Source organism: Trichosurus vulpecula, chromosome 4 (genome assembly GCF_011100635.1).
Source record: "Trichosurus vulpecula isolate mTriVul1 chromosome 4, mTriVul1.pri, whole genome shotgun sequence".
NCBI lineage: Eukaryota > Metazoa > Chordata > Mammalia > Diprotodontia > Phalangeridae > Trichosurus > Trichosurus vulpecula.
The window spans coordinates 32,611,893-32,635,849 of NC_050576.1; the positions used below are offsets into that span (position 1 = coordinate 32,611,893).

General features: G+C 52.4%; 3 protein-coding genes across 5 annotated transcripts in view; 2 read left to right on the plus strand and 1 right to left on the minus strand.

Annotated features, from left to right (window-relative positions):
• EFCAB14 (EF-hand calcium binding domain 14) overlaps positions 1 to 2,988 on the plus strand; it is a 34,703-nt gene extending 31,715 nt beyond the window's left edge. For all 3 annotated transcript variants that reach the window (XM_036754969.1, XM_036754970.1, XM_036754971.1), the window contains one exon: positions 29 to 2,988. In XM_036754969.1, coding sequence (XP_036610864.1) covers positions 29 to 222 — 194 coding nt within the window. In that variant the 3' untranslated portion in view covers positions 223 to 2,988. The remainder of the gene's footprint in view (positions 1 to 28) is intronic.
• A 414-nt stretch (positions 2,989 to 3,402) lies between these two features.
• Positions 3,403 to 4,632, minus strand: TEX38 (testis expressed 38). The gene is made up of 2 exons (XM_036753772.1): positions 4,509 to 4,632; positions 3,403 to 4,142 (listed from the first exon to the last, which is right to left on the minus strand). The coding sequence occupies exons 1-2, from the start codon at positions 4,543 to 4,545 to the stop codon at positions 3,601 to 3,603; spliced, it is 579 nt and encodes a 192-aa protein (XP_036609667.1). The 5' UTR covers positions 4,546 to 4,632; the 3' UTR covers positions 3,403 to 3,600.
• A 1,341-nt stretch (positions 4,633 to 5,973) lies between these two features.
• Positions 5,974 to 19,204, plus strand: ATPAF1 (ATP synthase mitochondrial F1 complex assembly factor 1). The gene is made up of 9 exons (XM_036757657.1): positions 5,974 to 6,305; positions 7,970 to 8,078; positions 9,022 to 9,072; positions 10,196 to 10,258; positions 12,404 to 12,454; positions 13,536 to 13,583; positions 15,205 to 15,300; positions 17,185 to 17,292; positions 18,171 to 19,204. The coding sequence occupies exons 1-9, from the start codon at positions 5,974 to 5,976 to the stop codon at positions 18,363 to 18,365; spliced, it is 1,053 nt and encodes a 350-aa protein (XP_036613552.1). The 3' UTR covers positions 18,366 to 19,204.
• Positions 19,205 to 23,957: the final 4,753 nt, after the last annotated feature.

A 23,957-nucleotide genomic window follows, 5' to 3' on the forward strand; every position in this document is an offset into this window, starting at 1 on the left:
GTGATGACCGAATGCCTTGTTCCAACAGATCTCCTGGATTTGTTCCAAAAGACGGGCCAGGGGCCTGAGGGGAAGCTGTCCTACCAGGATCTCTGGGACCTACTCGGCTCTGCCGTCCCATCTGCCCAGAGCATGGCAGAGTTTGACACGGACAGAGATGGGAGATATTCCTTCCCGGAGCTGAGACTTGCTTTAGGCATTGAGCATATGGAGCAGAATTAGAATTGGAAACCCAGCTCAGACCTCCAGCTCGTCGCCTGACAAGTCACCTGTCCCTCAGCCCAGCAATCCCCACGTCTTTGAAGCTGCATAGCACCCCTCATTTGGAGAGTCTATAAAATGGTTATTTTTTTAAAGAGGAGAACCTTTCCTTCTGGCTGGATGCTCAGCAGTAACTGTGCTTTCATGGCACCCACAGGAATGTCGCTTTTAAAACTCCCGCTGATGCAGGGAGCCCTCCTTCCTCTCTGGTCCTTCTTGAGAGGCAAGACCGTGTCTTTAAACTGAAAAACATGTACATAGAGAGAGAAAAACCCCTATTTTCTATTTTACATAAATTTGCCTTAAATTAGCTGCACTTTATAGAAACCCAGAAAAATCTTGTCTTTTCTTTCCAAGAGAGGCCTTTTCCAAGCATTTGTTAGTAGTTGGCATTGAACAGGGAATGATGTGCACTGGGGGGTATGAGAAAACAGTTCAAAATTAGCCATTAATATCTAGACACTTCCCCCATGACCCAGGCAGGAGGGCTGCTGCTCACAGCCATCCTGCCCCCTTACCCATCCTGTCCAGAGTCAGAAAAGGGCCTGGTGGGCCCCTCCAGCCTTGTCAGACACTCTTCAGGTTGTGAAGCTTAGCTAAAGTGTTTGCAGGGAAGTATGACATGAAACCATGGAGTCTGCCCTTTGTGGCTTCTCCTCCTCTTCCTGAGATGTCACCTTCCCCTCCTCAGAGCCTCTCCTCCAGCTGATGGGAAGGACACAGGCTAGTCCCCCACGGGTGGTCTCAGCTCAGTCACCAGGGCCACCCACCAGCCAGTGTTAGAGCCTCCTCCCAGGTCACAAAATGAAATGGCAGACGTGTTGTGCCCTTGGGTGAGACAGGAGGCAGGAATCTCCTTGATCTCAGCAAGCGCAGTATCTGTCCTAGTCCTCCGCTCCACGGTGGGGTTGGTGGGGGGCGTCCAGTGCTGCTCGGAGTCTTCGCCTCCCCAGGCAGTACGTTCAGGCCCATCTGCCATTCCCAGGAAGGTCTCTGGGTCACGGGGGAGGAAGTGTCTGCAGAGCTCTTCAGTGGGGACCAGGGAGGCTGGAGAAGTTGCCTCGAGGGAAGCCCCTTTATTTAGATGAGCTTTGTTCTGCTCTCTTGCAGTAAAGCATCATACCTACTTGGGTATGTGCTTTACCTTTGGCATGATCCCTAACTTAAGTTTGAGTCACAAAACCCTTGTGTAGGTGGTGAAGATGAGCTAGGCACAAGCAGGCCAGTGCCCTTCTGGGAATGTGTCCAATGTGCCACCACTGAAGGCTTCTCTCCCTGCATCCCCTTCTGGGTGCACCGTGCCATTGCCCGGCAGGACGACTTTATCTGCTGTTTACAGGCCCCCTGGGTGCCTGCGACCAGTGTCCTGGCCATGCCTGCGACCCTGTTTGATACACCTGTCCCTATAAATTCTCTAACAACCAAATAAAATTCTAGCAATAAAATTGATCACTCTGAGATCTGTATGTATTGTACCGTAAGGCTTTTGTCTGTACTTGCGGGCTTTTTGGTTTGGTTTTATTTGAACTTTTTTGGAAACTGATTTCTGTGAAGCACAGCTAAGGAGCCAGTGCAGGCTGCCCTCTTTAATTTCAGAGCAGTCATTCATAGATCAGTGGACAGCCCTTGGTTAATTCTTAGTTAAAAAGGGTCTGTCTTAGGATCCCATTGGCATGAGCTAGGCTAGGGCCAGCCATGCAATGAGTCTGCCTTTGCTGGCCAGCTCCCAAGCAGGAGGGTCCCGGGGTCAAGTCACCTGCCTCCATTGAGACAGGCAGGCCTCCTGAAGTGCCCCTCTGGCACCACGCTGACGGGCAGAGCTGCCTGGGCACCAAGCCACTGTGCCTCATCCAGGCCCAGCAGCAGCTGACAGACTTCACAGCTGGTGAGCACTTGGCCACCCTGGCCCTGAGCAGCCAAGACTACCTGGCTCTACATACATTTTACCTTCTCTCCTGTTCTCTCCCATTCCAACTCTTAAACTGTGTTTCTTGCCTTCAGTTACCTGATTCTTGGGGCAGGGTTTGGTCAAGGAGCCAGGCATGAAAAGTGAGGCAGAACAGGCCCAGCCTTTCTTTAAGGGGATTTGGTCTGGGAAGTTTGGATTTAGTCAAAGGGCTGCACTTGAGGACCTAGAGGGAACCAAGTGAGTGTCTTGCCCATAAACGGCCCTGTTCAGGGGAAGGGAGTTAGTTGACTGACAGCCTTAAATCTCAGGAGTATTGGCCAGAGGAGAGGTGGGGGTGGGAGCTTCATTGGCTGCAATCCATTCCTGAGCCAGCCCCTCCCAGTCCAGGCATCTATCTGTCTGCCCAGGAACTGAATCAGGGGTTGACCTTGTCTGTCTGTCTCTCTCTCTCTGTGTCTCTCTCCCCCTCCTCCCTCTCTCTCTGTCCCTCTCCCTCTCTCCCTCCCTCCCTCCCTCTCCTCTCTCTCCCCCTCTCCCTCTCCCTCTCCCTCTCTTCCTCCCCTCTTTGGCATGCTCCCCTACTTGCCCACATACTCCCATACAGCATGGGCCATCTTGCCCTTGGTCATCTACTTTGTCACTGTCTCCTTTGGGGACAGGTGAATGTGCTCTATCCCTCAGCTGTTTGGCCCACACCCTGGAAGGGGCTAGATGTCTCCTGCCCCCGGATGATCCCCAGCCCTGAGAGGAGCCTTGCACTTTAATAACATGTAACAAGTTTGAATTTCTCTAAATAAAACCTATTTCCTCTTTTGGCCCTGACTGTGTCTGAGTGGATCAATGACTTGTACAGCGAAGAGGAGGAGGCTACCTCCTGGAAGATGGGGCTGTGAGGGCTAAGGTGGGTAGAACAGAGAACTACCACATGAAGCTTGCAAGATCATGACATTGAGAGCCAGAAGGGAACTTGGAGACTGGGAGACCAGCCCAAGACCCTCGTTTTTCAGGCCTAGAAGGAGAGGAGGCTTTGCCTAGTCACTGTGGCAGGAAGTAGCTGCGGCTATCCCTCACCCGAAGATGAGGGTTGCTGCTTCCTGCGTCTCAGGACTGTGGCTCTGCTCAAATAATTATCTAGGGCCTAGATTCTAGGCCATGGTCCCAGGTTCAACTCATTTTGGCTGCCGCAGCCCCAACACCACTTTCCATCCCCAAGACCGATAGGTTTTGTTTTTAATATTTTATTAAAAAGTTTAATATCAGACTTGAATTGACTGGGGATAGGCAATTAGGGCATTGGGAAGACAGAAGCCATGAACTTTCAGAAAAAAAGATGATTACATGTGTGTGAATCCAGAGCAAGAGCTGACCACTGGGGCTTCCTGGTCCTCCACCCCACACCCCTCCCCATGCTTCTAGCAGACCAAGTCAAGCTACAACTCATAGGCCAAGCCCTTAATGTTGAAGCGATAGTCCCGACGGGCCAGAGCTGGCAATGAATGAAACCGGACCCTCCTCTCAGGACGGGCGTTGAAAGGAAAAGAGGCAGAGTGGTTCACCATGGGTGGTACGTTGCACAGTGAAGGGGCAAAGGCCACCTCCTGGAAGATGGGGTTGTGTGGCGCTGGGGTTGGGTAACAGACCAAGGGTGGGGCGGAGGCCGGGGACATGAGGAATCTGGCTGCAGAGGCATCACTCCTTCCTTCCTGGTTGTTAGTCAAGGGCTTGGGGGCCTCTGGCTTGGGGCTGGCCACTGGGAGGTCCACTTTGACTCCGGTATTCATACCATATTGCCGACGCTTGTTGATCCAGTAGAGGAGGGGGCTGTAGGTGAAGGTGGCCGCCTGCATCACCTCCACCCATTCCTGGGCCTGCTCTTCCCTTCGAACCTTCTTCCTCCAGTGGAGAAAGACCATGCAGCCACCGGTAACCACAGAGCACAGCCCCAAGACCCCAAAGTAGAGTGGGAGCCAGACTTAGGAGAGGAGATAATAGGATTAGCATTAATGGGCAACCAGATATGGGAGACTTCCAGCCACCCGACTACCAGCAGGCCTCCCTCCTCCTAGGGACCCCGAGGGAGGTTGGAGGAGTTCTAAAAGGCTATGGGGTCCTGTCCATGCAGAGGTCCCACTTGATGAGAGACCAACTGACTTAACTTCACCACTCAGGGAACCCCAGAGCCAAGGTGGAGACGTCCACTGCCAGCGGAAAAGACATGATGAGGACGAAGGGTCTTGCCACCCCCACTTCCACCACTCAGACGGTCTTCTACTCTGTCCCCATGTCAGGCTGTCCCTGCTGCTTTCCTCAGATGGAGAAGGAGGGAAGAGCCACCTACCACCAGGGATGCTCAGCCGTTCCCCTCGGGGATCCATAAAGGCAGAAGGCTGGGTGGTGTTGGGCGAGGTAGGCCTCAGGAGGCTCTCTGAGGGAAGGCCCTCCTTCCCAGTCCTCCTCCAGCTAAGGTCAGAACCCCCACGCATTATTGTTCCTAGAGGTTGCCAGGTTCCAGAACCTAAACATTCTAGAGGCTGGGCTATTGTTGGGACAAAGACACCAGACACCCACCACTAGTAGCTCCAGGGCAGGGGCAGGGGCACAAAAAAGAAAGCCCCTCCTTGAGGTCTCGGGTTCCTTTGGGGAGGTCCTGTGGCATAATATGGTCATGAACTCCACTGGGAAAAAGAGAGGTGTCTTATCTCTCTAGCCTAGCCCTGCCCCCACACCCCAAAGCCTCCCTGGAGCAATGCGTTGCATATCACTGGCCAAGTAAATGTTTGCTGGATAAGAATGAGTAAAGGGATGGATGGATGAATGGATGGATGAATGAATAAATGAACAGACTGACAGATGGACGGACACATGGATGAACAAACAAACATTCAGAATTTGCATAGGGTTCCACATCTGTGTTCATTTCTCTTGTAATAATCCAATTTGACAGCTGGCATCCGCGTCATTTCCCCCTTACTGTAATGGAATGTTAAATTCTGTGAGACTTTTGTCTTTGTGAGCCCAGTAGGGCCTGAAGGTCCCAGTGCATCTGTGCCTCACCTCCCCCGGCAGGCAGCCTGTGAGCTCCCTGAAGACACACACTGGGTGGTAGTCTATTCTTGTCTTCCCCAGCAGAGCCAAGCACAGTGCACTGAAAATGTATTTCCTTCCCTTCCCTTCCCCCACTCTGCCTCTATCTTGTATGCAGTTATTTACACGGGATCATCCCCATTAGACTGGGAGCTCCTTGAGGGCAGGCAGGGGCCTTGTTTTTGCTCTTTATGACCCCAGAGCTTCCTGCAATGCCTGCCGTAGTAGATGCTTAATAAATGCTTGTAGATGTAGTCGAACCCCTACATTTCATAAATAAGGAAACCGAGGCTCGGAAGACATGGAGCCCAAGGTTACCCCCAGAAGGGCCAGAAGTAGAGGCAGGATGCAAACCCAGGTCTTTGCACTCCCCATCTAGAAGGTCCTTTCCAACTCTGAGATTCTGGTCCTCGGATAACAAACATGGGGCAAACAGCTGTACGGCAGATTTAGGGTTGGGCTACATCCCAAAGGGAATGGGGTACCTCAACAGACAATGAGTTCCCCATTCGAGGAGGCATTCAAGCAAAGACTCAAGGGGGCTGGGAGCCGGCCCTGAGTTCGAATTCTACAGGTCCCCCCCCCCCATTCGAAATTCCCCAGGCCCCTCCCCTCTCGAGGCTGCGCAGAAGAAGCCCCGCCCGTTGGGCAGGAACGTTGCTGCTGCGGAACCTTAGACGCGGGGGCGGGGGCGGAAGCGGCGGCGCCGGGGGAGGGGGATGGAGGGGTGCGCGGCGGAAGCGGCGGCGGCGGAAGCAACAGTGGGGGCGGGTGCAGAGGTGGAGGGCGAGGGCGAAGAAACTATGGCAGCGGCCATGGCGGCCATGGCGGCGGGGGGCGCGGGCCCAGCCGTGCTGCAGGTGGCCGGCCTCTACCGGGGCCTGTGCGCCGTGCGCAGTCGAGCTCTGGGTCCAGGCCTAGGCCTGGGGCTTGTGGGGACCGAGCAGCTGCGGCTCTTCTCCGTGCGCCGTGGCGCCGGGAGCGGCGAGGCCGAGCTCGAGACCAACCCCTACTATGACAAGTACCGGGAAAAGATCCAGCAACTGCGCAGGTGCGGAGGGGCGGGGCGGGGCAAGGAGGAAGAGGAGCTCCTCCCTGGAACTGGTGTAGGGACCAGATCCTGCCACTGCGCAGGTGCCAAGGGGCGGGGCGGAGGGGGGGTGAGAAAGGCAATCTCTCCCCGACTGCGCAGGTGCCGAGGGGCAGGGGTGGGGCTAGGAAGCAGAGGAGCCCCGCCCATAGGCTCGAAATGGCGCAGAGGAGGCGGGGACTGGAGCCAGATTCTGCGACTGCGCAGTGCGGAGAGTCCTTGGAAACCGCGGTGGCGTGTTCACCCTGTGGCAGCCTCTTCTGTGGCATGGGAAGGACAGCGCCGCTGGTGCCTTCCCCCATTCCCCCCCAGGTCGTTGTCAGAGGCGGTTGTTATTGGGGCTCGGGCTCCGAGGGCCCCAGGGAGCCCCTTCCTTCACCTCCTGCCGCTCGAGCCGGGGTGGGAAAGCGCCCGTCTGCGCCCCGGGCCTCAGTTTGCTTATCTGTAAAGGGTGGGGCGAGGCTGAGCCCCTTCCAGCTCTAGAGTTCCGAGCCTTCGGAAGACCTCCGGGGACTCAGTCTCCTCCGTAGCCTTGGGTCAGAATCCAGTGTCCCTATAACCTCACGCAGCCGGGTATATAATCGGTGCTTAATAAATGCTGGCTCTTAGGTCAGAATCTAGTATCCCTATAGCCTCACGGTGCCGGGTATGTAGTCGGTGCTTAATAAATGCTAGCTGTCTTAGGTCAGAATCCAATATCTCTATAACCTTTGGGTGCTTAATAAATACTGGCTGGCCGAGGTCAGAAACCAGTGTCCCTATAGCCTCACAAAGATTGGTATGTAGTCAGTGCTTAATAAAAGCTGGTGGACTGTCTAGGGTTGGAGAGCAGCCTCTCCTTTGTTTCTCTTTCTTGGAGGCTCGGCATGGTGTCCAAGCCTGACGTTCCACCAGCACCCTGGTGGCCAGACCCCCAAGGGCCAGGGACTTAAAACCTGGGATTTCTGTTTTTCAGGGGCCTCCTCTGTCTGGCAGGTGTGGATGGGGGGAGGGGGTCCATAGTCAAGCAGAGCCATCTACAAGGAGGGCCTGGGCCTGGGGGGTGGGAGGGGCACAGTTTACGTGCTTTGTTCACTGTTTGTTCTGTGTTTGATGCTTCCCCCCACACACACACATTTGTTCACTGTTCTGTGTTTGATGCTTCCCCCCCACACACACACACACACACACGAACACATATTCTTGCAGCCCAGCAGACAGGGAGTCTCCAACTCAAATCTTCCTGGCTTAGAAGCCACCTCCATGCTCCCTGGGAAGGAAGGAAAAAGAGATTCATTAAGTGGGGGGAGGGGAGTCTGCTGCTGTGATTTTCCCTGTTTTAATCTGAGGAACCTGAGACATGTAGTGGTTAAGTGACTTGCCAAGGGTCACGCAGCTAGAAAGTGTCTGAGGCTGCATTTGAACTTGGGTCTTTCCTAGTCCAGGCTCAGGGCTCTATCCACTGAGCCACCTTGTCGTCCCTGGGCTGTGCCTGGTGGGCTAGGAGGGATCCTGTTGGAGGGCCTCATCTCCCCTGTGCTCCCCATCATCAGTCTCATCTCTCTGGACATCAGAAAGAGTGAAATAGCAAAGTCTGAGACACCCCTCCCCCAGCCTGACCCCCCACCTTTCTCACCTTCCTACAGATCTGACCCCGCTGCCTTCGAGTCCCGCCTGGAGAAGCGGCACGAGTTTCGGAAGCAGCCTGTGGGACACTCCAAGCAAGCCGACTTTATCAAGTGTGTGGAGCAGAAGGCAAGAGAGCTTTGCTGCAGCTAATGCAGCCCCTGCCTGAAAGCCCAGCCCTGTCAGGGCCCTGCCTGGGAGTGCACCCAGGGGCTCTGGCTGGGCTCAGTGCTTATATTCATGGTCGGGAAGCAGGGAGGGATACAGGAAGGGCCCAGCAGGGCACCATAGTCAGTGCCACCTTCCAGGAAAAGGACCTCTAAGGAAGGAGGGTCACTGATGTCAGGGGGGCCTGGATGCAGCTGGGCCTGCTGGCCCGGCCCTCCCCACTGTGGCCTTGGGCATCTCCCACTAGTGGTGTGGCTCTGCTGTGGGAACCAGGCTACATCCCTCACTGAGCCTTCACTTCCAGCTATAGGCCTGGTTTCCAATGAAATGCGAGCCTCTGCATGTATGAGGAAGACATGGAAAGTGGGGTCCCCCAGGCCAGTACAGGCATGGGTACCCTGTTCAGCCTGTAGGCTGGACCTGCCTTTTGGCAGAGATCTGGGCTCCTCTGTGGCCCCACCTCCCCCAGCCAAGCTAGACCCCTCTCTATCCCCCAACACATATTCTCTGCCTCTACCTCCCACCTCCTCTAAGAAACACACTGTGAAATTCTGCTTCACCCTGTCTGGTGTCTCACGGCGGAACCCGCCCAAGGCAGGCCAGAGCAGAGCTGGGCTCTCGGGTCATTGTTCCTGAGGACAGGTGGCTGGCCCAGTCCCTGCCCTTCTTTCTGCTGTAGGCAGCCACCTCTCAAAGGCAGCCGCTCACCAAGAAAGATGATCAGGGATAGTCTAGAAGTTGGAATGGGTGTTCTGAGCAGAATGAAGAAGGCAGATTTGGTGAGGAGGAGAGAGGCTGGAAGTGTCCACTTGCCTAAAAGTTCAAAGCTGGCCACAGATAGCTTACCTGATTCTGCTCCCTTTCCCTCCTGCAAAGCAGAGACCAATTAACTTGTTTCTTTCAGACGGAAGCCCTGGGGAAACAGTCTTCGAAGGGAGGATTCACTAAAGACAAGGTAGGGTCAGGGACCCCGGATTTGGGGTGGGGGGGCAGCTCCTTCTGCAGCCCAGAGTGCCTTAGTATGTCACCGAGAGTCGTGGCAGGCTTAGTGATTGGCTCCTGGCCATACGGCTGGTAAGGGCCAGGGCTACTCGTCCCATGCAGCCTTCAGAGGCTTCAGCTGAGGACGCTGGTGATGCCTCATCTCTGTATCCCAGTGCAGCTCCTGGCATCCCTGGGAGGGGGGAAGAGCCAGTGTTGTTATTCGTATTTTACTGGTCCGGAAGGGTTGAGTCACTAGTTGGTCGCATGGCTGTACATGGAGCCGGGAGAGTTTGCACCAAGCTCCCGATGTTTCTGCCCCCTCAGAAGTGGAGAAGCACATGTGACAAGTGAAGCTGACTAAAGGCTTGGCCAGAGCCATGGGGTTGTGGAAAAACACTTTCTTCCTCTGTGCCTTAACTTCCTCATCTGTAAAGCGAAGAAGGGTTATTAACTTGCGGTTCGTGGGTCTGTGGACAAATCCCGGGATGTCTTCTAAACAAAATTTAGTGTTTGCTTTAGTTATGATTTTTTTAAGCGTTAGTCTGGGAAGGGGTCCATGACGTGCACACAAAAGGCAGAGAACTGGCCTGGATGTCCCTCCTAGCGCTTCCGGTCTCTGTGTCCATAAACGAGAGTATTGCTGGGAGCACCGGCCTTCTGAGGCCTGAGGAGGCTGGGTGTCTGTCTTCATCAGCTTTAATAGTCTGGCTCCTGGCCCCACCCCAGGGCTGTCTAGCACTGAGCCCAAACACTGGAAGAGATCCAGTGATGGGACCAGACCTGACTTGTGGGACTGGTAGGAACAGGCACCTTCCTCCAGTCCTTCCTGGTCACTCTGGGCCATCCTCAAGAGGAACGGGGCCTTTGGAGAGTGGAAAAAGATGGAATGCAAGAACCAGGGCTTCCTTACTATCTGCAGAATTTAAAGAAGCTCTTCCCGAACCGGGATGTTTGAGAGGCAGGGCTGAATTTGGGAAATGAGCAGCCGTATGTCAGGCTCCCATCCACCAGGCAGCCCCTCCCCTTCCCTCACCTCCCAGAGGCTGGAGCTGCTGTGGGACATTTCTTCTGACTGCCTTCATTTCCCATTTCAGACTCTCGGCTCGATCTTGAACCTGGAGATGGTGAAAGATAAAAGTGGAGAAGAGATCCAGCAGGTAGTGTATTGCCACCTCCTTCCTTGGGGTGAGCTCAGAAAGTGAGTGCTTCGTGCCCCCACTCAGAAGGCCCAGGGAGGGAAGGCCTTTTGGCAATGCCGAGGTGGGGCCCATAGAGGGTGGGAACAAGCTCCTGTTGACCGGTCCCTTCTAGGTTGGGTCCCCAGCACCAGGGACTCCTGTCTTTGTGTTTTGTTCTCCCTTCCAACACCTTCAGGGCAGGCTCTCATCTCCTCTGCGGTGACTGGCCAGCTCCCAGCTGGTCTCCCCATTCCCAGCCCTATATATCATAGCTGTAACCCCAGTAAACCGTCGACTTCCATCTTGTCCCATGCCTGCTTCAAAACCTCGTGAACCTCCACTTGTACTATTCATCTCGTGGGGGAATTGGAGTGAGTTTAGAAACGTTAAGCCCCATAGAGCTGAGTGGTACCAGGAGGGGATAGAGCCCTGGGCCTGGAGTCAGACGCTGACTGGGCCACTCTGGGCAAGTCACTGAACCTCTGTCTGTCTCAGTTTTCTGATCTGTAAAGTGAGGATAATACATGCCCCTACTTCCCAGGGCTATTATGAGGATCAAGTGACATTTGTAAAGCATTTTGCAAACTTTAAAATGCTTGCTAGCTGTTATTATTATTAATACTAATATCCAAATTCATTGTCCTGGCATTCAGAGCCCTCCTAATCTGGCCTCAGCCTCTGCCTCCTCAGCCTCTTCTTCGCAGCTGCCCATTCACACTCCGTGTTCTTGTGAAACTGGACGTCCTGCTGCTCCCTGACCATGCTTTACACCCATGGCATCAAAGCCAAATCGAAAGAGGGGCCACTAACCTGTATGTGAGGATCCCTGTGGGTGTGTGGTGACTCAAAAAGCCACGCCTCAGCATGATCTTTGTTTTCTTCTATCTTTATTTATTTTGTCAAATATTCCCCACTTATATCTTAATCTGGTTTGAACCTCACTCAGGAATGTTGTGGGTCACGTTTGGGAAATATCTAACAAAATAAGAGGGCAGAATCTCGAGGCCGTTGGCATAGTGCAGGTGAGCAGTGGTGAGGCCTCAGCGAGGGGGATAGCAGGATTCAGCTTCGAGGTTCTGGGGGCTGGCAAGAGCGCAAAAAGCTGAGGATGATTTGGGCATATGCCCTCAGAGACAGGAAAGGGGAGGCCTTAGGGAAAAGATGATGCGCTCCATCACAGATGTGCAGAGCTTAAGATGCCCACCAGATGTGCAGTCAGAGAAGTCCATCGGACAGCTAGTGATGTGGGTCCGTGTCTTAAGATACAGAGCAGAGCAGAGCTGTAGATAGAGATCAGACACCTCCATAGGGATGGTGAGGAGATTAAGCCAGAGGGTTCTTGGGGGCTGGACTTGTCGTGGATTTTTAAGGTAAACCTGGAGTGCCCAGGCTGATACTAGGAACAGCTGGCAGTTTTAGCCCTTGAGACATCATCACCAGCAATGTATATCCTTCATCTCTTATGACCCACACTTCCATCCAGAGCCTGGCCAGTCACGGACTAGGAGCCTAGCAGGCCCAGAGAGGCCAACAGTGACTTGCCCAGGGTCACACAGCTGGCATCAGAGGCAGGATTCATACCCAAGTCCAGTACTCTTCCCCCTATATCATGATTTCCTCTCTACCCTAGCTTACCACAGTTCATGTCATAGAGGTGCAATCTTGTTCTCCCCCAGACCTTTGGGTCATCCTTTGGTGCCTCACTTGAGATAAGACTCCAGCCTGGGAGCCCCAGCGATCTTACCCAGCATGCCATTGATGCTGTTCTTGGGAGGAAGGTTCTAGAGAAGGTAGTATTGCCAGATCTGAATGCCTGGGGGAACATGGTGTCAATGGTGGGCCTCGGGGCACTGTCCCCTGAAGCAAGGCTTGCTGGGTATGTTCCACAAGAAGGCATCCTACTGGACACCAGCTCGTCATCCCTTCCTGACTAAGGGCCAGTGGCGTTGCTCATCATAAAAATGTAATTGTGGGAGTTTTCCTTCACCATGGTCTAGGGGTGTCAGTTCTGAACCATGAGCATTAGTGTGGAGATCTGACTTGGGTTCTTGGGGGCTTCTGTCTGGCAGGGATTCCCCTTGGGCCCACTATGACCTTACACTGGTCCTTCTCATCTCTCACCAGATTTGGCAGCAGTACTTCGCAACAAAAGATACCATCTACGCTGTCATCCCTGTAAGTTGTTTGGGGTTTGGGAGGACGAAGGGAGGTGTTGTGAGCAGTTTGACGGCCAGCCTGAGCTGGGGAGGAGGAGGTTGCCTTTTCTGCTCCTGTGCCCCCTCTTTCTGCAGAGCCCACGTTCTCCTGGGGGACATTTCATGGTCCTGCTAAGCTGAGCCCGCTCCTCTCTCTGACATCCGTGGGTCTTCTTTGTCCTTCCCATCTCAGAGACGTCCCTGTGTGTCAAGTCCTTGGTAGTAGGCCAGGGCTTCCAAGGCATTTCCACGTTCTTTTATTGCTCCTTGGTTTGCTATTTGACAACTGTTTCTAATCAGGCCACCACAACTAATGGAGCTGGGAAGTCTTGGGATCACAGGGTTGTGAGGTAAAGAGGCCTCAGACAGGGCTTGCCTGCTTCTCCAATTTGTCAATGACTCAGAGCTGGTAGGAGTAGCCAGCACGCTGGGTGACTAATTAGGATTGAAAATGTTCTTGCCTGGCTGGAACATTGAGATGAACCTCATATGACATTGAGGGAGCAAGATATGTAGAATCTTTCACATGGGAGCAAGAATCCATTCACAAGTGTAGGTTGAGAGAGTGTGTCTGGAAATGATCTGGGCGTCTTAGGAGACTGCTCTCTAAATAAGAGTCCACAGTATGGCATGACAACCAGGAAAGCCAGGGTGATCTTGGGCTGCTGTAAGTCCTCTTCTCCAGGCCCAGGACCGGTCAGACCTCCTCAGGGGCTTGTCTTCAGCTGTAAGGAACATGTTTTAGGAAGGACTCTGGAGGGAGCCCAGAGGATGGGAGCCTGAGAGCCCGTGCGCTCTGAAGTACCTGGGGATGTCAGGGCTAAGAAGAGAAGCCCCAGGAGGGAGAACGTGCTTGAAGGGTTGTGAGCCAGCATAGCCAGGGCGGGGGGTGTATCTGCCAAGGCCTTGTCAGGCTGGCAGTGGCCAGAGTTCTAGGGTGAGCCTGAACCCCCGGAGGCCTGACCGTCCAGGTGCCTGCAGCATCCAACACAAGCGTGCTGTTGGTCTGTCTCCATCCTGCCTTTGAGTCAGTTTTGGTTTTTCTTGTTCCCACCCTGCAGGCAGAGAAGTTTGACCTGATTTGGAGCCGAGCCCAGAAGTGCCCATCTGTGAGTTCATCTGCCCTCTGAGGGGGAGGGGGCTGTGGCCTTTACTGCCCTGTCCGGCCTGTCAGCATGTGGGCAGAGATGCCAAAGCACCTGGGAGGAGGGGGTGGTCAGACTGCTCAGGAACCAGGGCCAGTAGACTGACTCGGTCACCTGCCCTTGGGGGTCTCAACCACCAAGCTTTCATTTGGGTGAATCCCCCAGAAGTAGAAAAGCCTTTCCCTGAGAGCACTGATCTTTTTATCAGCCTTTAAGCCAGTGACTAGAGATGATAGAAAGCCAGCTCTGAATCCAGAGCCCTGGGTGCAAGCTCTGCCTTGGGGGTCAGTCAGTAAACATGAAGCACCTACTACGTACCCACATTGGGCTAAATGCTAGGGCTAAAAGAAAGGCAAAATGCCTGCACTCGAGGACCTCACAGTCTAATGGGCGAGAACGCACACAAACAACTATGTGCCAACAAGCTGTGGACGAGATAAATTGAATTATCTGCAGAAGGAAGGCAGGCGCATTAAGAGGAATTAGGAGGGAAAGGCTGGTACTCAAAGGAAGCTGGGGAGAGATGAGGAGGAAGAGCATCCCCACAGCTGGTGCAAAGGCCAGGAGTTGGGAGACAGAGCAGCCACAGAGAGGCCAATACCTCTGGATCACACAGTACATGAAGGGTTACGAACAACCAGAAGACTTTGTCCTTGATGCTGGAGGTGATGGGGAGTCACAGCAGTGTCCCCAGCAGAGGGAGGCCATGGTCAGACCTTAGCTTTAGGAAAGTCATTTTCACAGCTCACTGGAAGGTGGCCTGGAGCCAAGGAAGAATTGGCACAGGCAGGCCCACCAGCAGACCTTCAGGGGTCTGCTCCAGGTTGGGGGCAGAGTCAGAGGAGAGGAAGGTCATTTGGGAGAATCGTCAGGAGGATAAAATTGACAGGCTTAGCAGCAGGTTGATTATGGGACAGTGAGAGGGTGAAGAGTGGAGGATACCACCTGCTCCCTAGGTGAGGGCCTGGGCACAGGGAGAAATTGGGATTTCTGTTTGGGACGTGCCAAGTTTAAGATTTCTGCTGGGTCATCTGGTTTGGGACATCTGATAGGCAGCCAAAGATGTGGGATTGGGGCTCAGCAGAGAGTTTGGGCAGGAGAGGTAGACTTGAGAATCACCAGCATGGAGATGGTCAGAGAATCCTTGGGAGCTAATGGATCACCAAGTGAAGTGATAGAGGGAGAAGAGAAGGGGGCCCCCGCACAGAGCCCTGAGGAACCCCCACCTGCAGTTAGAGGGAGAGCATGACCTGGAGGAGGAAGATCCAGAGAAGGAGACAGAAGGAGCCGCACAGCCTGGCTCAGGGCACTAGACCAGGAGAAGGTGCTGACCCGCTTTGGTGGAGGGGCTTCCTCCCTGCATGTTCCTAACAAGAATAGTAATAACTAGCATCTCTGTAGCTCTTGCAAACCCAGAGGTCCGCTCGCCATCCCTGAAGCAAGTGTTTACCTGTTCTTATTGGTACTCTGGGGGGAATGTTTGTGCCTTCCAGGCCCCTGAGGCCCCAGCAGCACGTGGAAGGTCTTTGCTGGACGTCTCACACCACCCCCCCCCCATCCCACCCCTTGTGTTTACTCCCTGCAGTTCCTGTGTGCCCTCCCAAGGAGGGAAGGTTACGAGTTCTTTGTGGGACAGTGGTCAGGTCCTGAGCTCCACTTCACTGCCCTTATAAACATCCAGGTAGGTGAGCAACATTGCAGGGCTCCTGGTCAAGAGGGTTGGGCTTTGTTCTTGGTTGGAATCAGAGGCCAGTGTGTCTTAGCTCCCCAAAAGTAGGGCTCGTCCCAGAAATAGGAAGTAAGGTTCAGGGGTTAGAAGCAGCCCCAGGGGCCCTTGTTCTGATGCTAGAGAAGTAGTCATTGTGTCCAATGTCTGCCTCCTTTAGGGGGCCTTCCCTGATCCCTGGAGCCTCCAGGGATGTCTCCTCAATGCTCATGGTGCTTTGGGTAGCGCTTCTCCTGAGGCTCCAAGCATCAGTGACCTTGGGTCACTAGTTATCTCTTTATGTGTTTCTGGTTCATAACCAGAAATATTTCCTCACCACCAGCCCAGGGACTACTCTCTGAGCCATCTGACAGCTCCTGGCACCAAGACCAGTTGCACGTGTCTTTGTCCCCCGGTGGCACAGAGTGGGTACGCTGTATCTAACCCACCGGAGGCTTGCAGGGGTCAGCGTGGCTTTCCAAGTTTACATTGGGTTGGCCGCCAGGGCAGGCTGCTGGGGTGAGCTTGAAGGCGGGCCTCCTGATACTCCCAGCTCCAGGGGATCTTCCCCTGTGAAGCACCTCGTCCTTCCCTTGTGCCCCTCGTCTTATTTCCTTCTCCGCATATGGCTTCTTGGTCTTCTCACTAGCATTGTTTAGTCCAGCCCACCCATTCCCAGCCACTTACTTTCCCCACCACAAGCCTCCTCCATGGGTTTGGGAGAGGAGTAAGGTCACTTTAGAGCAGTCCCAGGATGTAGTTAGTGGACATATGAGGAAACTGAGGCTTAGTGGCCCACGGTCACATGTCCAGTAAGGGGAAAGGGCACTGAACAGGTAGCCAGGAAAGGCCTGGATTCAAATCCACATGCTCACCTCGACTTTTTGAAGTCTTGTTTTCCTTCTCTGTATAATTGGAGTAAAAATGCTTGCATCGCCTCCCTCTGGAGGTTTTCAGTTCGTAACCATAAAAGCGCTGCAAAATACGCGCCATCATCATTATTATTACTGTATCACCGTATATTACTGGTGTCGTAATTATTGAATTACTGAATCAAACGGAACTCCATGCTCCAAGCACCTGAGGGTGAGGAGCGGACTGGGAGAGCCCGGGAGGTGTCCAGGCCTGCCCTGGCAAGCTGTTTTCCAATTAACAGTTTAAAAGACTTTTCCTGACGTTTGAGCTGGATAGCCACAGTTTTGGAAACAGTGCTGAGAGACCACCTTCTCATGCTCAGCTTTGGGTCTCCTTCTCCGAGTCCAACCCCGGGCCTTGGCTGCCTGCCCGCCAATCCCATCTTCCCCCAGACTCTGGCCCCTTCGGTTCTAGCGAGTCTGCTAGCTGGGGCCACCACCCTTGGCTGGTCCAAAGCTAGACTGGTCTGTCATCTACCCCCAACTTTCCTCTCTCCAGGAGACTTCCTCTGGGGCCATGGCCAACCTCTGAGTAGTCACTTTAACTCTGCTCCTTTTTCTCCTCAGTAAAATAGAGCCTTAAAGGCAGAGGCTCTATGGGGATTTTTGGCTCCATAGCCACAATGCCTGGCCCCTGGCAGGCACAAACCCATTAAATGGATGCCACACCCAGGGTGACCCCTGTGTCCCCCAGACCTCCCTTTCCCCTTTCACGAATGGCCCTTGGGGCTTTTCTTTGGGAAACTATTTATTCTAAGTGACCTGTGAAGCAGCCAACACAGCCGGCCATTGGGCCCATCTCTGCTGGGCCCAGGCCTCTCCACACACTCCTCTGTCCTGTTGGCTCCCATGGATCAGAGAGCAAGGACTAATATATTGGGGTGTCCTATGTCCCCGGGGCTGGCAGCATCACGGTGACCCCAGCTTGTACCTCTCTCCTTTGTAGACTCGGGGGGAGGCAGCATCAAGCCAGCTCGTTCTCTACCACTTCCCAGAGCTCAAGGAGGAGAAGGGCATTGTACTCATGACGGCAGAAATGGATTCCACCTTTCTGGTAAGATGCAGTGAGGCCCGTCAGCCAGCTAGCATCACTAACCCCAGGCCATGTGCCGAGTACTGGGGTACAAAGTAAGACGAGCCAGTCCCTGGGGAGGGGAGCCCCCAGTCTAACAGGGAGACAGTGTAGAAACAGCTGGGTACAAACAAGCCATAGATAAGACTACATTGGAGGTAATCACAGAGGATTAGCCTGGCATTAAGGGGGATGGGAAAGGCTTCCTGCAGAAGGGAATTTTAGCTGGGACCTGAAGGAGGCCCTCGGGCTCCAGACCCATCACTTGCTCCACCATACCCCATTCATCGCCTTCCCAGGAGACCAGCATTTTAAAATGAAAACAGCAGGAAAGGCAGTTTGCCCAGTATGAATGAGGCTGTCTTTAACATCAGGAGCTTTAGGCCCTATGTGGGCTGGCACTGGCCTAGGCAAGGGAGGAACAGAGCTTCTCCAGCCCCCCCCAGAAGTCAGACCACATGGGCATCCACCAGCCTGGTGTGTGCTTCAGGCCAACCCTGCCTTCAGGTCCCATGTGTAGCATCACCTCTTCTAGGCTGCCTGCCAGGATTGCTGCTTTCTCCTTCCTGCTCACCGTGCTCATTGTCTCTGTTGTGCACATTGACACTGGGTGGAATTCTGGCTAGGATTCCTATCAGACCATCCCCATACAATTTTCTGTTTCATGCAGCTCCTTTTGGAGTCCCTAACTGTCACATCCATCTTGGGTCTCTCCCAGAACTGGGGGAGTCCATCCCCAAAGGCTGGGACCGTGGTCTAGAAAGGGCTTCTAGGGGCAGGTCCATCCATTGAAGGCCCTTCTAAGGCAGGGGAGCTACAGCCAGAAGGGGAGGCCTTAACCATGTTCTCTTCCCTTTCAGAAAATCCCTGAGGCTCAGTGCATCGCCAACCAGGTACAGCTCTTCTATGCCACTGACCGGCAGGAGACCTATGGCCTGGTAGAGACCTTTAACCTCCGACCCAACGAGTTCAAATACATGTCTGTCATTGCAGAACTGGAGCAGAGTGGGCTTGCAGCTGAGCTGAGACCCTCACAAGGACCAGACAAAGCCTAGGGCTGGGGTCATTGTACTGATGGTGGTGGTCAGTCCTGAAAAGGGGCCCAAGGACCCATCATACACACACATACATTCATGCACCCACACACACGCGCTGGACTCTTTTTGTGTGCTCCTCAGGATGTTTATTGTGGGGAGGGGGATCCCGGAGTTGGCACCCTGGTCTTTGGTGTTTAGATTTCACAGGGTGCGATCTTACAAGAATTCCCTTCCAGTCTCCTTAGGCTGTCCTTGGGAAGGGAGTGGAAGCCAGGTCAGTGATGCTCTTAACATCGTTAACATACTGCAATTTCAAAATGTGACACTGTGGTTGCATGCCAGTGGTTTTGACATTACAGCCCCAAAGTGATGGAGTTGTCATTTATGTGGAGTGAAGGAGAGATGACTCTGTTCTGCCTGCCGTGGCCATGTTTGTGGCTTTCCCATAGTTGGCACACAGGCAGGCCAGGCACAGGCATCTCCGAGGGCAGGCTGCCCATTTCATCCAGAGGTATCCATGTGGTTTAGTTGGAACTATACCAGACTGGCCCGGGTGCCCGTCTTGTGACCTCCAGGGCTGGCACTTGGTGGAGACAGCAGGCAGTTTTGATGCCCCCTGAGAGAAAACCACAGAGCGTGCTCATTCTTCTCACCTGCCCTTTAGAAACACTCTCCAGGTGTTGCGTGCTTGGAGGGGGTGAATCAGTACAGTCTGAACATATACATAGATATAAAAATGGGTGCCTGGTCCTGAATCTCAGGGTGGTGGTCCCCAGCTTAGAGCCCCATAGCTGTTAGCATATGACAACAGGGCCTGACTCCCTGGGCGAGCAATAAAACCGCTCCTGGCTCTCCAACCTTCTTCTCTCCATGCGTGATGTCCGAGCTGGGTGGGATTGGCGCCGACTGTTAGAATCAGAACATTTTCTCAGTACTCAGGAGTCCAATGAAGCCACCAGAGGAAGAAGGGGCTTTGAAAGTTGGAGATGCATCCCTGCTAAGTGTGGAAGGCAGCCAGGATAGCCAGGACGGGAAACCTCATGTGAGGATCGGGGGCAGAGGACATTTGGCTTGAGGAGGAGGAGACTCAGGGAACAGGAGGGATTAGGCCCAAGAGGTGAGAATGAGGAATGGTGGGAAGAAGGCCAGGTGACCGGATCCCAGGGTCCTTTGTAAAATATGTCTGATGGCACAAAGCACCTTCCATCTGGTTGTGTATGTCCATGGCTTTTAATAATAGCATTTATTTAGAGCTCTAAAACTTGGCAAGCAATGAGATACGATGACCCTCGGAGGCAGGGGCTATTATCCCCATTTCACAGTTCAGAAAACTGAGGCAGAGGTTAAATGACTTGCGCTGGACATGGCTAATATGTGTCCGAGGCTGGATTTGAACTCGGGAATTATGTGTCTTACTAGGCAATCTGCTTGATAACGGCTGGGGCCATGGTCAGGCCACCTCCAGGCACCACAGTTGAGGGATGCTGACAAGCTGATGAGCATCTTCAAGGAGGAGAGCCTGGCTGGCAAGAGGCCTGGACACTGGGCCAGTGGAGCTGAATCAGTTACAGAACTTGGGGGGTTTGGTTTGGGCGGGAAGAAAATGGCCAGGATCTGTTCTCTCGTCATCCTCACAGCTACCCGTGGGGAAGGGGCTATGATCCTTATTTTAGAGATGAGGAAACTGAGGCCCAAAGAGGCTTTCCAGATCTCGAGGTCCAGTGCTCTAGCAGAGACTTAGGAGGATGGACTAATGAGCTGAGTGACACATACCAAGAAGGCTCTTGGTCAGGTGAGAGGAAACAAATCTGTGCTAAGGAGCCAGGCGTGTGACAGGAGATGCAGCCCCTGCCCTCAGAGTCTAGTGGGGGGAAAAAAGGCATAAATGCCAGTAACTGGGTGGGGTGTACTTTGTGCCATAAGAGGGAGCTAGAGCGCCCCAAGGATCTGTTACTGGCCCTGCTCTAAGTAAAGCTGTCCAGAAATAAAATGAGCTGCCTCAGGAAGGAGTGAGCTCCCCATCACAGGATGTGTTCAAACAGGCTGAATGACTGTCTCAGATGTTCTGGAAGGAAGGACTAGATGCCCTCTTCTGAGATCAGAGATGTTCAGTCTCTTCTTGTTGATTGTGGTTCTAGACTACTCCCAGGTGTTCCCACTCATGTTACCTTCCATGCCAGTCACTGGCAAGGACCTAGCACAAACCCTCAGATGGTTTAAATTCAGGTGCACCTCTTGTCCAAGATGCAAGAGGCCCCCCAGTCTGTCCAGCACTCGAAGATGTGAGGTTCACCTGATTGCACCCAAAGATGAGTGATACTTGACATTTATATGACGCTTCAAAGTTTGCCAAATATTTTATATACATTCATTTAGTCCTCATGACAATTCTGGGAGGGAGGTGTTATTACCACAGTTTTACAGGTGAGGAAAGTGAAGTTTATCAAAAGAAAAATGAAAAACTTAACCATATAAAGTGATCTTCCAAGTTAAAAATAAGAGAAATGGGAGGGGGGGAAGCAACCCTGTGATGAATGTGTTATCTTTGGCAAAGATGACAAAAGATGGGAATAGTGTTGAAGAGAAAGGCACACCAATGCATCGTTGGTAGAGCTGTGAATTGGTATAACCATTCTGGGGACCTTTTGGGAATTATGTAAATAAAGTGATTAAAATGTCCTCTTTGACCCAGAGATTCCACCCCTGCCAAAGGGGAAAAAAAAAACAAAAACCCTGTACCAAATAAGCCTAGTCAAGCAAAACAAATTCCCCTCTAGGGCATGTCTGAAATTGTATGTCCCACCCTGCATATTACTCCATCATCTTTCTGTCAAGAGATCCTTCATCTTGGATTCTCTGGAATTATGGTTGGTTATTGAGTTAATCAGCTTAAAGACTTCCAAAGTGGCTCATTTTTACAATGTTGATGCTACAGTAGTTCTGGCTCTGTCCACTGCATCAGTTCATCCAAGTCTTCCTAGGTTTCTCTAACAAAGCAATAGTTCTCTGTTATACTTATATGCCATAATTTCATAATTTGGTCCGCCATTATACATTGTTTAGTTTTGTCAAAGCAAGCTGTTGTAATAGACCTTCAAGTACAATCCCCTTTCTCTTCTTTACAGATGGAAATGTCCACACTAATTGGGGTTTGTCAAGTACAGAAGAACGGGAAAAAAATACTTTTTAAAAAAAAGAAAATGCACCTTTGTTCATTGTAGAGGTTGGGGGAAAGAAATAATGGCCTGTGATTTCGTTGATTTGGGGAATTTATTCAAATGAGCAAATTCTCTCTACCAAAGAGGAATAGCCAGAAACTTCTTTGCAGCTTGGGATGCTGCCTAGAACATGAGGAGATGAGTGACTTGTCCAGGGTCACACAACTAGTATGTATCAAAGGTGAAATCTGAACCCAGGCCTTCCTGACTCTGAGGTAGGCTCTCTCTCTATTAGACCAAAGGCATATAGAGTACATTTGTCCCATAAGAGATGAGGAGGGAAATGGTTTTCGAGAAACCTGGGAAGACATACTATATCTTTGCGGGGAAAAGAGGGAAACCAATAATGTGGTGATTTCATTTTCACTCTTCTCAACTATCAGAAGAGGAAAGGACCACAGCAATCACTTACTCAGTCTTCCTATGGGGAACCCTTGAAGGGTGACGCTAGTTCCCAGCTGGGAGCTGGCCCCAAAGAAGCAGGAGGATTTCCCCGCCTCCCTCAAGGCTGCATCTTCACACGGACTCCCTTGTTCTATGTAAAGTGCCTTGAGGAAGATGGGGAGTGAAAGGCAGAGAATATTGGGATGAGGAATTATACCTGGTTTAAATGACAAGTGACACCACTCACTACCACCTCCCTTTGAGGCCCCACTTTCCTAGGTGAGGTGGCCACTGACATCACTGCTGCACTCTGCAATGGAGCGGTCTGAGTCCACCGAACCTCAAACACTCGATCCCAAAGCCAAAGACTTTGCCAGTGATTTGAGGGGGGGGGGGCGGTCATTGGAATCCTAGTCCAGTGACATGAGTGTGAAAAGTCAAGAGTATGTATGTGCAGAGAGCCTTTTTCCTGGGTGGGTTTCATTGTCCCTGTGGCCTCTGCTCGGTCTCCTTGAACGCAGTTTCTGGGTCCATGGGTGAGTAAGCAAAGGCAGATGATGTATGAGAAGCCCAGCAAGGGCTGTAGACAGCAGACACAGCCATAGATCTTAGCAAAGAGACTCACACCCCATTGGGGATGGGATTGATGGGTTGTGACTCCTCTACCACTGCCCAGCTCCTCATTTTAGAACCTGGCAGCCAGCTGTCCAAGAGTCCTGGGCTCCAGGGCAGCGGCTGAGAAAACAGCACAGTCAAGGTCATCTTGCTCGCTAATCAACCTGCTCCCACTGAAGTTATTTTCAGAGCCCAAGCCTCCAGGCCCAGCTCTGTTGCCTGCTTCTCCATGAGATCTCTGCTGTATCCCTGGCTGGAAGTGATCATTTCTGCCTCTGAACTCCCAAAGAGCTTTCTATTTCATGGAGGCACCTCTCCAAAGTTCGTTATATTCTATGATAGTTTCATATTATAGCTGCCCTCACGTCTAATCCTCTAACCCTATTACAGTAAGAAGCCTGGGTTCAGAACCACAGCACCTGTGTTTGCTGATCCAGAAGTTTCTCCTTAGGACCTGTGTGATGTGGGTCAAGTCACTTTCCCTCTCTGGGCCTGTCTCCTCCTCTCTAAAAGTCATTAGGCAAGCTCATTTCCAGCTTGAAGATCCTTGGACCCTTTAAGTTCCATAAGGGTAAGGTCAGTATCTTACTCATCTTTGATCCACCACCCCCTTCCCGCCCCCCACCCCTGGCCCCAGCACTGAGCGCTGGGCCCTACACATAATAGGTGCTAAGGAAATGTGGGAAGAAGGCATGAAATTAAATCAGGTTGAAGTTCATCCAGCAACCTTCTTCTTCTGAAGCCTTGGTGCTCACTCTGAGATTTTTCCCTTCCACCCTTTACTCAGTATATGACTTTTTCTCCCAAAGCCTCAGGTTCCCCATCTTCTGGCCTTGGACACTTGCTAGCTGAGTGACCCCTGGGCAAGTCATTTCACCCTGTTTGCCTCAGTTTCCTCATCTGAAAAATGAGCTGGAGAAGGAAATGGGAAACCACTCCAGTATCTCTGCCAAGAAAAGCCCAAATATGTGAGCCTTACCAAGTCACTTCACCCTGTTTGCCTCAGTTTCCTCAACTGTAAAATGAGCTGCAGAAGGAAATGGGAAACCAGTCCAGTATCTTTGCCAAGAAAAACCCAAATGGGGTCACAAAGAGTCGGACATGAGTGAACAACAACAGATGGGTAAAGTCCAGCTTGCTTTAGAGTAGGGGTTCTTGAACTAGGATTCATAAATAGATTTCAGAGGATCTGTGAACCTGAATGGGAAAAAAAAGTCTATCTTCATTTTCACTAACCTTTAATTAAAATTGAGCACTCCCTTTAATAATGAATAAAAATTAAAAATATGATTCTGAGAAGAGGTCCATAGGCTTTAGCAAACAGCATCCCCCAAAGGGATTGTAGCACAAAAAAGGGGGGAAATCTGCTCTAGAACCCACCCCCTCAGGAAGT